Here is a 14,907-nt window from a genome sequence, read left to right as displayed (position 1 = left end):
TCGGGAGACTGAGGCACAAATAGGCTAAGTAACCAACCGTAATGGAAACTTCATAATACCAAGTCCATATATTTAAAATACTGTTTATTTGTGATTTAACATTAATTAGCATTACATCTAAGAGCAATATCAGATAACATTTATACATTTCTCCACAGGACACAGAGGTTCATTGGCTCATTCTTTATGCCAAAGCAAGTAAATAGAGGCATTAGCAAAAGGTGCAATAGTTCACTGTTGTGTTTAAAAAATATTTATGCACATTGCATTCATTTAGATATATATATATTTTTAAAGTTATGGAAAAGCATAGTTCACAGGTTACTGTTTCTACATACATTGTAATACAACATAAATGATGTAGAACAAAAAAACCCTCCAATACAGAGTGAAGCAACTGAAAATTTCCACCAAGAGATTAAAACACTGAGTCCAGTAGTTAGTGAGATCTAGAATGACATTTCCAGGCTCTGGCTCAACTCTGCATTATCATATGCACACAGTCAAACAGAACCAGCTCCAAAACACACTGTAATCAATGTAATTTTTTGCATGCCAACTCACCCTCAAGAAACACTTTGGGTTATTTTTACCCATGGATCATTCTGGATCATTGATTTTGGATCGATTTGTGACATCACTTGGGTGAAAGGGGAAAAGCCTACCTTAAGCCTAGGTTTAAATTTGTATTTACATTAAAAAGAAAGTTAACTGAAAAGATTTTTTTAAAAATCTATAAAAATCAAGAAGTGGTAGTTTTCTTCCTGGTGGGATTAGACCTGCTGATTTCTTCTAGTGCTGCCCTCTAAAGATACACAAGGTTAGAAAGAGTTGACCTTTTTAAAACTCAAATATTAACCAAGAAAGACATTACTTTTGGCAGAAAAGCAGAATTTTACGGATTTGGGACATGTTTCCAACAAACATACTTTGTAGCCTACTGTGAATATGAGTCACTATCAAACTAGAATTCTTTTTTTCACATCCCATGTTTTGTTCCCTTAACTTTTCACTTTCCCTTTCATTCTTTTTCATTTGGCTACCTTATGAGACTTTTCTTTATTCATTAGCAATACTAAGATAAAAATACAGTGTAAGATTCAAATATGAATCTAGATGTACCTTTATATGCTCTGATCCCCTTTTGACACCAAGTCTCTGGATTCATTAATTATATCTAAGTATGCTCAGTACCAAGCAGTCTTAAGTATGCTCTACTGTGAAAAGATTGGCTAATATGCTTAGGACACTTTTATACTGAATGGTATACAAACATCAACATACAAAAATTGTTTTTTGCCAGAGTTAAACTAAATAACCCATGTTATGTGTATAAAATCCCCTTTGTTGAAAAATAAGGGGCTTTCTAAACTAATAAAAAAAGGAAGTTTTCAAAAATTATAGTTTATTAAAACAACCTTTTTTTGGCAAACAAAGTTACTCCAGGTGAGGAAATTTTATACTGTGAATAAAATTCCAAATGACTCTTTTCTTAAAACTTTTTAAAAAATTATGTGCCAGTGTATACTAATGCTATAGACTCTTGTCTTAGAAGTTTTAAAGCATTCTGTTAATGCCCATTGAAACAATGGGGACCCCAAAAATATAGTCAATAATGATAAAAAATTATAATCTGATTACCAAGTGAAGCAGAAATTGAGAAATAAAAATTCTCACTTGCTCATTGGCAATTTCTTTCTAACAGATATTATGGAGAAGGCCTGAAGTAATTCAGACAGATAACTGGTTACGGTGAATTATAATAACACTTTATGAGGGCAGAGCTAATTAAAACTAGTAACTGCTTAAAATTCAAAGCCATTTTTGGACATATAAAATGAGAGATGAATCTGAAAGTTTTGTTCTTGTAAAACCTCTTTCCAGTTCTTAAAGGTCCAGTTTGTTACATCCCCCAATCTGATCTACCATTGTGTATTAATGATCAACTTAAATGTGGTAATTAAATGTGCAATGTCACATTGTTATAATAGTAATGATAGAAAGACTTTATTTAGGCCTCAACTTTCTCCTTTTTTTTGTTCTTTTTCAGAAAAGAAGGAGTGCGGAATTTCTTCTTTTTCTTGGATGGTGATTTTGAAGGTGAGCCTTCAGGTGACAGGACTTCTTCAATTTTCTCTGGAGACTTAATGGTAATCTCGATGTTTTCTATGGTTGTACTTGTAGTTAACCTACTCACTCGCTTAGCAAGCTCATCTTCAACATCATGCATATCATCTTTGCCATTTACTACCATGACAGGCACTTCCATGGAGATGAAGCTCTTGGAAAACAGCTCATGGTTTTCTACAAAAGGTGAGGGTTTTTGAGGGGTTATTTTACATACTTAACATTTTTGCTTTACTTTACAAAACTGAAATGTTTTAGCAATGTAATAAGGTATTACTTTATTTCTAATGAAGACAGATCATTATTTTAATACACTGTGATACAATAGCATGAAGCTAATTTTCTTTAATGATATAAAGGGGAAAGGAACAAAGTTGTTAAACCAAAGAGCAAAAGCTATGTAATCTCAGTTTGATGAAATGACAGTTTCATTATAAATCAAGTCAGCATAAATGAGTAAGACAACATATTCTTCTTCAATTTTGGGATCATTTGGCAATCAATACTGAAAAAGATTTCATGGTGCTAACTGAGAGATGTTTATTTTAATTTCACAAATTCTTAAGAACTATGGGTTGCCAAAAATTCAGATTAAGGTAAATGAATATAAACGCTGAACAAAAGTAGTGCTCCATTTTTAATTATATAAAATATGTAATTATTGGGAGATTTAAGTAAAATCTATGGAAAACTTACTGTGATGAGGTGTTCAACTTTCTCATATGAAAACAAATCACAGAGGGGCAGATTCAAGACTAACTCAGTGAATGCTATATAGGGAATTACATTGAGTACCTTCTAATTTTTCAGGGACATTTTGCGGTGACTGAGTTTGAGACTGAATTTGTGAAACAGATGAAGCGTCATCTGAGAGTAATTCCTGCTCAGCATCTGTTGGATAAGAGTTTGGTTAAAAGCCATGCAAAACAAAACAAGCAGCATACGATTTTAGAGAGGTTAGCGCATCTATCAAATGCTTGCATACACAGAGATGATAAATTCTTCAGCAGTGAGCTGAGCATGCTAACAGTTATCCCATACATCCGTAATTATACAGTAAGAGGAGGTTAATGTGTTAACATTTCTGGCTGCTAATAGTTACTTTATATATAGGGTTACAAAGGATCACAGCTACTGGCAGTGCAGGCAAACGATATGTTGCATGTAGCTTTTGCTAGCATTAGGAAACCAAAATGTACTGCACGGCCAGATGAAAAGAATTATGAAGCCTCATCAACGGTGCTACATTAATGAGGCAGAATGCTGCGCGTAATTTTTGAACAATATTCAATCAGTTATTTCTATCAGAGCAATGATACTGAGCTAATTCATACGGTCATAATAAATGTAGAAGAAACTATTTATAAAGTTATATAAAAATGGTGATGATTCTGGAGTGCAATATTTGTTACCTGGCATCTTTAGGCTTTCAAAAAAACAAGAGATTAAAGGGGGACATTTTAAAAAATATAAAAAAACAGAGAAAGCTCCCAACTTTATGTTAGAATAAATAAATTCAATAACACCACTTAGAATATTTAGTATAATTATATTCATGAGTCAGGATGACTCCCTTTTGTGACAAAGACACAGAAAACTATTCCTTGGATGATCAATGTCATTAGCTCTTCCTACATGATATGTAACATGGACAAACATTTCATTAACTGTTTTGCTTTGCATCAACATTTCAACTCTATGTTTTGGATACTCTAAAGCAGAGGCTCCTACCCTCTTTTTGGGCCACATGCTTCTTGTCCCTGACCCTAAACCCTGCCTTCTCCAAATGTGTATCTTACACAATTAAGCATGTATTTTTCAGGTGGAAATGGACTGCCTGAAGCTTATCCAAAGAATCAAGATAAAGAACCTCTGCTAGGAAGACTCTCTCATTCTAGAGAAAAAGGGAGCTAGCAGTCAATTGCTTAAGATGTTTTCATTAACAAGTCTTAAACATAATCCTAACAATCTGCTTACTAAGGTTTCTGAAGCCAGAAAACTCAACCTACTAGAGCAGGTGTCCTCAAACTACGGCCTGCCCGCGGCCGCATGCGGCCCCCTGAGGCCATTTATCCGGCCCCCCGCCGCACTTCAGAAAGGGGCACCTCTTTCACTGGTGGTCAGTGAGAGAAGCACAGTATGTGGTGGCCCTCCAACAATCTGAGGGACAGTGAACTGGTCCCCTGTGTAAAAAGTTTGGGGACGCCTATACTAGAGTGTCCATGTGCTTAAGGGAAGTTGCATCAAAATGTTAGCAGTTTGTTTTAAATTTTGACTTTGAAGTGACAATGTTGGCATCTTGAGACACCCAGAAACAGAAATTTCACAAAGCATCAAAACTACATACTTGTGACTCTATAATTATTTAAGAGAGTTTTTAAAAAATCACGTACTTATGAAATGTTTAAATCTATTAACATATCTACATCTACTTTGGCTAGTAATTCTTTACTCATCTGGGAATCTCACTTTCCAGACGATTTTATTATAAAATGGTAGCATTCAGATTGTTTTCTTTTTCTTTTTTCTTTTTTGAGACAGTTTCTTTCTGTTGCCCAGGCTGGAGTGCAGTGGCACGATCTCAGCTCACTGCAATCTGTGCCTCCCGGCTTCAAGTGATTCTCCTGCCTCAGCCTCCTGAGTAGGTAGGAATACAGGTGTGTGCCACCACATCTGGCTAATTTTTGTATTCTTAATAGAGACGGGGTTTCACCCTGTTGGCCAGGCTGGTCTCAAACTCCTGACCTCAAGCAATCCACCTGCCTCAGCCTCCCAAAGTGCTAGGATTACAGGTGTGAGCCACCGCCCCCGGCCACACTGACTGCTTTCTATCATCCAACATGAGGCACTTCATTGTTATCAGTGTGGCTTACCCTAGGCTGAATCTAAAAATGAACTAACCTTCTAGGCCTTGTTGTTTACGTTCGATTGTCTTCTTATACTCTTCAAGTTCTCCTTCTGTGAGATGACTAAACGGGTTAGGAGGACCTGGTGGGCCTTGGTCATCATCTTCAAAATGCATAGTCTTACAAAGAAAAAATAAAAATCAATTCATTATCAGAGTTTTACTTATATATCTATCTATTCATCCATCTAAATACACACAAATGCACATATGATGTTTGTGAAGGCTTACTTCACAACAATCATAAGAAATAACAAGGTAACATGCTTTGTTTAAAACGCTCTTCTAAGATTAATGCTCTTAAACTACTGGTCCAATGGACTAAAATTGCAGTGATGTTTCCTCAATAAGCCTATATAAGTACATTTTAATAATTTTTTTTTTTTTTGAGACGAAGTTTTGCTCTTGTTGCCTAGGCTGCTGGAATGCAATGGCGGGATCTCAGCTCACTGCAACCTCTGCCTCCTGGGTTCAAGTGATTCTCCTGTCTCAGCCTCCTGAGTAGCTGGGATTACAGGCATCTGCCACCATACCCAGCTAATTTTGTATTTTTTACTAGAGACAGGGTTTTACCATGTTGGCCAGGCTGGTCTCAAACTCCAGACCTCAGGTGATCTGCCTGCCTCGGCCTCCCAAAGTGCTGGGATTACAGGCGTGAGCCACCGCGCCCAGCCACATCTTAATAATTTTTAAAAAAACCATTATGCCAAATTCTAAAAGCTTCACATAACAAAAGCCATCTTGAAAAAAACAAGAACTGCTTCATTTCAAAGAGCTTTGTAAAAAAGGCTTACAGAAATGAAACTGTACCAAAAGCAGTTCTTTAAATCTGTTATGAAAATAAGCTTGTAATTGTTTTCTCTAGGAAAGGAAATAATAGAATTTCAGTTGCACCTGGTATATAGAAGCCATCAATTTATTTTTTATACCTCCCCAAACACCATTAAAATGATAGTAAAGGAATAATAATTTGAAAAAAACTCTTACGGACAAAAGAATGTGAGAGGAGACAACAAAGGATGAGAAATGTTAACACATTTTTGGAAGATAGAATGCACGTGGAACAGCAGGTAGCAGAGCTGAGAAAGTTGAAGCCTCCATCTTGAAAAAAAGGATGCAAATGAGAAGCATGCTTGTTTGCCCTGAAGAGGTCTGGTAAAGCCCAGAAACCAGAATCAACAGGTACCACCAAAGGTGGTGGTGAGGAAAAGGTGAGAATATAGGAACAAGTTAAAAGTCTGAATAAGAGACAGATTCCCAGGTTCCCTTCCCTATTCCAGAGCCAAGCATTTCCCTCTCTCTCGTCTCTGCAGAAGATCAGAGGATTATTCTTTAGAAAAACTAACTAAGGGATACGAAATACAGCTGCGGGCTCCTAGAATGATGCTTGGAAACTGACAGACTGGAGAGTTCTTTTCCAGATAAACTAAATAGTCCCAAATAAAAGAATTAGAGAGAGGAATGTCTGGGGATTTCCCAGAGAAACAACCTGGTCCACATCCAATCACCCTACAATGAAGCCCACCAATCCCCTAACTCTGTATATACCCAGAGCTTCTGAGAGGCTTTCATGTCTCATTATTCCATATAAACAGACATATAAACTCAGAATAGACAAAGACAACAAAGGCAAATAAAGAAAACTTAAAATTGATACCCTTAGAGCAATAAGAGAAAGTGTATCTATAAAAAAAGGCCAGGATGTTATTAAAAATGAACATTCAGAGAAAAAGAACTCTTAAAAATAAAAAAAAATTAACATCAAAATAAAAAATTAAGAGGGTTAGAAAACATCAGGAAGGTCTCCCAGAAAGTAGGATGCAAAGATAAAGAGATGGTAAGTAGGAAAGAAAAGAAAAAAAATCAGAGGCTCAAAGAGGCCCAACATCCAAACTAACAGGATAAACTGACAGAGAAAGAAATGGTAAGAAAACTCTTGAAGAAACACTTAAAAAAAAACCAAACAAAAAAATAACTACCAGAACTAAAGGATATGACTCTGTAGACTGAAAAGGCTTAAGAATTACTTAGAAAAAAGACTAAAAAGAGATCTATGAAGCACACAATCATAAAATTTCAGAACAGCAGGGATGTAGAAATGTTTCAAAGCAAAAAAAAAAAAAAAAAAAAAAGTCCTAAACAAAGGTTGAGGAATCCCAATGCCTTCCTAACTTCAACAATAAAACAGGGGACAATAGAATGATGTTTTTCATATTTCAGAAAAAAATAATTTCCAAACTACTCTATATCCATTATATGTACATTTGAAGGTATAATAAAGGCATTTCAGACTGTTACCTCCTATGTATCCTTTTCTCAGAAAGCTATTAGAGGGTGTGTTCTACGGTAACAGAAGAATTCAAGAAAGCAGAAGACAGAAGATACAGGAAACGGAGTACAATGTAGATGAGCAGCACAGGAATCCTCCAGATGAACCTGCACAGCTGGCCTGAGAACAACCAATTTAGATTTGGATCAGAATGATGGGGGGTGGGGGGAGACATGGGTGGCTTGGAACAGAGATTACCTGTTGCCTTTGACCCTATGGAAAATAATATTAGGACGGACTTTATTTTTTATTTTTTTGAGAAGGAGTCTCACTCTGTCACCAGGCTGGAGTGCAATGGCATGATCTCGGTTCACTGCAAACTCTCTTCCTCTAGGATTTATGTGATTCTCCTGCCTCAGCCTCCCAAGTAGCTAGGACTACAGGTGTGTGCCACCACGCCCAGCTAATTTTTGTATTTTCAGTAGAAATAGGGTTTCACCATGTTGGCCAGGATGGTCTCAATCTCTTGACCTCATGATCTACTTGCCTTGGCCTCCCAAAGTGCTAGGATAACAGATGTGAGCCACCATGCCTGGCCAGGACTTTGTAATTTTGTTAAGAAGTTTGAGAAGAACTAAGCCAATGTACCCCAAATAATAAGCCAATGAAAAAGAGGCAAGGTGAGGGTAGGGAGGGGTAAGTTATGTAAGAAAGGAAATACTACCTGGCTCAGCAGCAAATATGCAGTAATATAAATAGTGAAAGCTGATTTAACAAAAAAACAAAACCAGCTGTGATGTACCCTTACTGGGAGAATGGGGAGAGAGACCAGGGAAGCATTGTATAAAAAGGCTAAATCCCCATCTTTCAAAAATATTTCATTAATTCTAAGATGAACATTTTCCATCTCTGAAACTGGGAATCACCTTATGGCTTCTACAATTATAATTGGCAGTGTTTTTTTCTCTTTTAGTGACATGTAAGATAATGGTACTTCTTATAATGGATGACATAGATTTGATGAAAAATAGTCAAGGTCTAAAACTGACAGATCAAGAAAAAGCAGAATATGCTCTTCAGAAACATCAGAGTAGGACCAGGAGCAGTGGTTTACACCTGTAATCCCAATACTTCAGAAGGTCAAGGCTGGAGGATCACTTGAGGCCAGATGTTCATGACTATCCAGGGCAACACAGTGAGACCGCATCTTAACTAACTAGAAACATCAAGGTAAATATTAGAAGCAATGAAAAGAACAGGAAATTGCTGCACCTGGAAACTGGGAATTGTGGGTGGCATTTTAAGTCTTGTGGGTTGACTTTTTAACTTGTGCTTATATTAACAAAATATTCATATTTAAAAAGCAATGAAATTAACATGGTAGATCAAAAACAAAGATCATATTGCTTTATAAACTTACAGGAGGTGGCTTATCCACAACAATTCCAGCAAGCAACTGAGACTGTGGTCCTGCTGTTTTCAAATCATATCGATTTTGTTCCCGAATCTGAATTGAAAAACAATTCAATAAAAAGTTCTTGAGGGCAACTATGCAGATGACCTTTGCTTTATCTTTTCATAAAAGCTTACTCTTTGACCATTCCAGAGTGAGAGCCTCTTCAATTCCCACTTCCATAAAGACTTCTTTTAATCATCCTAACAACTCAAATTAGTCTCCTTCACTCTTTTTGGCACGTCACTTCCTTTTGTCTTAGGTTGTTAGAGAATGCATTTTCCCCTAATAGGAGGGTTCTAAGGCAGAAATATGTTTAATACATCTTCCCCATGTAGCCTGTTCACCAATTACTAGCACAGACCTGGAGGCATTCAATATAAGTTAAAATCATACTGAATTAAATTCCAAATTCTTCTGTATTCAAACTTCTAAGTTTGGCATTAACCAGATTCAATCACTGGTGATTTAAACATAAAACAAAATGTTCCCCCTGGCTACAGAAGACCATGTCTTACCTTATTTCTCTTTTCTAGTACCTCATTCGGGTTTGTGTTTAAAGGAACAAACTGATTTGGATCTTCAATTTTGATAGGTGTTCCTCCACTAACTTTAGACGAGTCCTCCGCTTTCATCCACTAAGAAAGCAAAAATTTTCTAAAATGAAACTTTGTGTTAAGGAAATATTAGTAGATTGCTAGATGACTACGGTCTCAAGAGGGGCACTGCTAATGTTTAAAGAATTTCACTAAGCAATACTGTAGTGGTGAATTAGTTTCATCGCATACTAGTTAGAAAAGGCTCACAATCAGCATTCACTTAAAAAATAAATGCCATTACGATTCACACAAATATTCAATTACACTGCTAATTAAACTTTCTCCTTCTGTCAAGTGAAAATATAAGGCTGAAACTACTTTAGGTTCAGAGAGCATGATCTCACATTCACTCACATTTAGGGTTCTGTCTTCTGCACTAAAGACAGAAGTCACCAAAACAACAACAACAACAACAACCCTTAACAATTATCTTAAGATTATCATACTTCATTTTTTATTTTTTGCAGACAGAAAAGGCCAAGCCCTAATCAGCATTTTATAATGGGGATAATCTGGTATATAATAGCAAAATAGAATCATGGGGTTGGAAGGAGCTTATGTAATTCTTCTCATTTACCCCATATTATACTCCTTAAAGAAACCTAATCTCATAAAGATTAATGATGGCTGACCAACAATCTCTGTCAACAAAATGAATTCTGAGAAACAAGAAATCTTAGACTACAGAAAAGACATTTTGATGCCTAGGTATTTTTGTATTGAATGCCATTTGTTTATATAAGATGAACTAATCTTGAATATCTAGAGCAATGATATCCAATCTTTTGGCCTCCCTGGGCCACACTGGAAGAATTGTCTTGGTCTACATATAAAATATACTAACATACTAACAATAGCCGATAAATTTAAAAAAAAAATCACAAAAAATTCTCATAACGTTTTAATAAAGTTTAAAATTTGTATTGAGCTGCATCCAAAGCCATACTGGGCTGTGGACTGGACAAGCTTGATCTAAAGAATGTTTGGTGGTATGCACTCCAAAACCAAATCAAACCAAATCTAAAGCAAAACTCTGAAAAAGATAAAATAACCCATTTCTCTACCTACAAAATCTTGCCTAAGGGTAGCTATGTGCAATGATTCATGCAGCTTTGGTTCAATTAGCTGTCGATAAATTAACAGTTTTAATTCATTGGTGCAACAGTAACTACAAAGCAGTATCCTGTAGTGGGCAAGAACTGGGCTCAAGAGTCAGACTGTCTGCATGCAGATCCTCAGTTTACCATTAAAACATGATTAATTAACCCTTCTTGCCTTGGTTTTCTCATCTATAAAATAGAAAAACAGCATCATTCATATTAGGAGAAGCAAATGAGGTTAATTCATGTACAGCACTTAAAACAGTGCCTTGTGCAAAGTTAAAACCTGGTAAGTCACAGTAGTAATTTTTAAATATCATTTTACTTTCCAAATATTTTCAATATCTAACATTCAATTCCTAAGTAACTAGGCAAAACATCTTAGTAAAGGCAAACTACATAAATTACTGGCACACCGTGATTTTGGTTCGGGGACTGGTTTCTCCATTCCGAGACTCCTCAGGCACATTCACTTTCATGTAAGTATTTGGCGAGTTCAGCCATCTTGTTTTTTCACGCTGTTGCCTCTGTGCCATGTATTTGAGAGGAGAGAGTGGCACTGTGTCGTCTTCAAAGGAAAAAGCAGTCACAGTTGCTGGGATTTCCACATCACTCTTGTGCCTAGGCTTCTCTCGAATGAGAGGATGTCTGTAAGCATAGCCTGTTCTATACCCCTAAGGGAGGGAAAAACCACATTTGAAGCATCAAACTTGTATCAACAACAGTACTGGGATCCTAATTCCTTATACAAATGATTTAAAAGACCCCATTGTTGAAAAACAAAGGAAAAAGCATCTTTCCAAATGCTACGTAATTTTCATGTAACTAGAGCTGAAACTGCGCAAGATCTAGTTAAAGCTGATTACAGTTGATATTGCAATTTCCATTCACACAACTGTTCCCGACAAAGGAACAGTTCTAAATTGCTGACCATTACTGCTTTTCTACCTATAAAACTGTTTTTGGGAAGCAAATCTCACTGCCCATTTAAGTCTTTGTTCCTGAGTCTGAAGGCAGTCTGCCTTCCGAGCTTTCACAGAAGAGGGTAAAATCTAAGGTAACATTTGCTAAACCATACAGCAGATAAGGAGTTACTATCCAAAATATATAAGGAACTCAAAAAACAGCAAGAAAAGAACCCAATTAAAAAATGGGCAAAGGATCTGAATAAACATTTTCAAAAGATGACATACAAATTGGCCAATGAATATATTTTAAAATGCTCAACATCACTAATCAAGAAAATGCAAATTAAATCACAATGAGATATCATGTCCTGTTAGAATTACTGTATCAAAAATTGAAAGATAACAAGTGTTAGAGACAATGTAAGAAGAAAGGGAACCTTTGTGCACTGTTGGTGGCAATGTAAATTAGTATAGCCATTATGGAAAACAGTATGGAGGTTCCTCATACAAGTAAAAATAAAACTACCCTATGATCCAGCAGTCTTCTTATCTGCACTCTCTTGTTAGCTGCACCCATTATTCACAATAGCCAAGATATAGAATCATCCCAAATGTCCATCGATGGATAGGATTAAAATGTGGTATATATAAAACATAATAGAATACTATTCAGCCTTAAAAAAGAAATTCTGTCAAATGTGACAACATGGATAAACCTAGCGGACATTATGTTAAATGAAATAAACTAGGCACAGAAAGACAACTACTACATGATCTCACTTATATACAGAATCTTAAAAAGTTGAACCTGTTGGGCATGGCAGCTCACGCCAGCAATCCCAGCACTTTGGGAGGCTGCATGGAAAGGTTGTTTGAGCATAGGAGTTCAAGACCGGCCTGGGCAACATGGAGAAACCGTATCTCTACAAAAAGTGGGAAAAAAAAAAAAAAAAAAAAAAGCCAGGTATGGTGGCACACACCTATGGTCCCAACTACACAGGAGGCTGAGGTGGAAGAATGGTTTGAGACCAGCAGGTTGAGGCTATAAATGAGCCGTGATTGTGTCACTGCCCTCCAAGTAAGACCTTCCCTCAAAAAAAAAAAAAATTTAAATTCATAAAATCAGAGAATAGTGGTTACTATGAGGTGGGGGCGGAGAGATGTTGATCAAACGATACAAATTTCAGTTAGACAGGAGGAAAAACTTCAAGAGATACACTGTACTATGGTGACTATAGTTAAAACAATATATTCTAATCTTAAAAAAAAAAAACACACAAAAAAAGGCATTTGTAAGTTCTGTTTGATTCTCAAGGGTGTGGTTAAATCACCCTGAAACGCTTTCCTAGGGCCAAACTCGGCTTCTGGAGGAGTACAGAGCACGTTCTACAACCAAAATGAAATGTAAGCATCTGCTCTTGAATCTGAAGACATTAAATCCAAGTTTTAGTTCAATTTTGCAACCTACCAAGTTGTCCAGAGTCCTCATAAGCCCTTCAAACTCAATTTCGCCAACCTTCCATTTTTGATGTGAACCCATATTCACACCTCCTCCACCAGATACTGCTACAGTGTGAGTGAAAGCTTTATACTTCTGAAAGTCCAGTACACTGAGATTGTCTACTCCACCCGCCCCTGCCAGGGCCTGCACCTGTAATCAATGGGAAAATATAGAGAGATACAAAATTACAAAGATGATAATGAGTATTTATTTTACTTACAAAAAGGCACAGTTTGGCAAATATCTTTAATATTTGCTCAGGCTACTAACAACAAAGACAAGATGACGCTCTTGTGCCAGCAGACAGCTGAATTATCTTTTCTACCTATCTGAAAAAGAAACCTTCCAAGACTCTGATCCTCCCCAGTGGAAAACACATTTAGAGCCATACCTCTTAAAAGCAACTGAATTCTCCTGCCAAATTTTAAATTTCTTTTCTTGAAGTTTTCCCAGGGTTATCCAGTTAATACTTTTGTTAAAAGTTATAATTTTAAGGGAATACAAAAACACCATACTTTGAATTTGAAGATATTTAGGCAGAAGCCATCAGCTCATTATCTGAATTAAATTAAGCTTTTCATAGCCCCATTTGAGAAGAGCAGGAGAGACCACTAAAGCAAAAAAGAAGTGGATTTTTAGGATAAGTTAATGTTGATAGAAAAAGGTTTTGGTTTTGGTTTTCGTTTTCTTTCTTGTGCCCCTTCCAATAAATTAAGATCACTACCATTTGCTTCATGACAATCTGCTTTAAGAGAAAATTAGGGACTTTACATAAATTCACCATCTCTGATTTAAAAAAAAAGTAGTTAATATCCAACCTCTCATCATAAGAGACTGTGGAATTGCTGAAAACTGCAATTTTAAGAAACTTCTGGCCCTAGCCAAACTTTTTACAAAAGTGACCACAACACATTCGATTCTTGATTTGCAGCTGTTTTTCTTAATTAGCACCAACACTAGAGGGTGAAAACAGAGAAACATGCAATTATACTATCTTAAAAAGCAGGATTGTAGGGAACTTGATGTTTTCGCGGCCCTCAGATTGTGTGTGAGAAAATTTTAATTTTCTTTCCTCCTATTTTCAATTCAAGAGATAACGGAGTTGAGAACCTTCTCTACTTAAGTAGAGCACAACTTTTCTTAAAAGGTAAAAAGCCACTAATAGGTATTTGGAAATAAGTTTATACAAAATTCAGCTAAATGAGCAAATAACAAAGTAATTAAAGAAGGGGAATGTTTCCTACCTGAATCTCACAGGCTAGCTGCACACCAAAAACATAATGAAAAGCCTCCTCTACTGTTTCTCCAAGTGCAACCACACCGTGATTCCTGAGTACCAGCACCTAAAATAGAATGCCCACAGCAATCACTTTAAATAACTGGCATAGCTCACACTGTTTTCATCAACAGCAGCAGCAACGAAAATAGCTCCTTAGACAAACTCTACATACCTTACAACTTGGCCCCAGAACTTTCTGCAGTTGAATTCTCTCTTCCTGTTCATCCAGTGACCCTTGGTAGTCATAATAGGCAACATCTCCCAGAATAAGAGATTCTTGAGAAATTGGAAGGATCCCACATTTCATGGAGGATACCTATTTGGTTTGGCCCACACCAAGATAACACATTTGGTTACTAAATACATTTTCATAGGAACCTGATTGTTTGGTCAGCTGAGAAAAGCACTGGCCTATTGACTGTGTTCACCACTGCAGCCCACCTCCCACTACGTTTCTTCCACACACTAAAAAAGGACTTAAGGAATACAGTTCAACTTAAATGGTATGTCAAATATTACGAAAAAACCTTTGCTCCAAAAAACTCAATGGCCTAATTTTCAAACTGATTAAAATCCAAATGCTATTTCTCCAGCTGTTTCCTAGAATGGTAGCATTTAGTCCCTAGGGCCTTTCACTTTCTGGGTATGCAGAATTATTATTTCAAATATGATTCTGAAAAGCAGATAGTAAAGCACCCTGTTAAAAAAGCCACAAAATAATACATCTTCCAGAGGCACTGCCAGTTTTGGCCTTGCATTAACTTAC

At 36.5% G+C, this 14,907-nt stretch overlaps 1 protein-coding gene across 13 annotated transcripts in view; it reads right to left on the bottom strand.

The window, feature by feature from the left end:
• Positions 1–67: 67 nt before the first annotated feature.
• Positions 68–14,907, bottom strand: part of ADD3 (adducin 3) — a 127,264-nt gene continuing 112,424 nt past the window's right edge. For 12 of the 13 annotated variants that reach the window (XM_010333033.2, XM_010333044.2, XM_010333049.3 and 9 more), the window contains 9 exons: positions 14,314–14,457; positions 14,107–14,205; positions 12,830–13,012; positions 10,870–11,127; positions 9,273–9,392; positions 8,722–8,808; positions 5,029–5,152; positions 2,923–3,018; positions 68–2,304 (listed from right to left, as the gene is read on the bottom strand). In XM_010333033.2, the coding sequence (XP_010331335.1) occupies positions 2,012–2,304; positions 2,923–3,018; positions 5,029–5,152; positions 8,722–8,808; positions 9,273–9,392; positions 10,870–11,127; positions 12,830–13,012; positions 14,107–14,205; positions 14,314–14,457 (1,404 nt within the window). In that variant the 3' untranslated portion in view covers positions 68–2,011. The remainder of the gene's footprint in view (positions 2,305–2,922; positions 3,019–5,028; positions 5,153–8,721; positions 8,809–9,272; positions 9,393–10,869; positions 11,128–12,829; positions 13,013–14,106; positions 14,206–14,313; positions 14,458–14,907) is intronic. The other variant, XM_010333053.3, reaches the window with a different exon arrangement.

This window comes from Saimiri boliviensis, chromosome 12, assembly GCF_048565385.1.
Source record: "Saimiri boliviensis isolate mSaiBol1 chromosome 12, mSaiBol1.pri, whole genome shotgun sequence".
In the NCBI taxonomy this organism is placed as follows: Eukaryota; Metazoa; Chordata; class Mammalia; order Primates; family Cebidae; genus Saimiri; species Saimiri boliviensis.
This window is presented reverse-complemented; position numbering and strand designations above follow the sequence as displayed.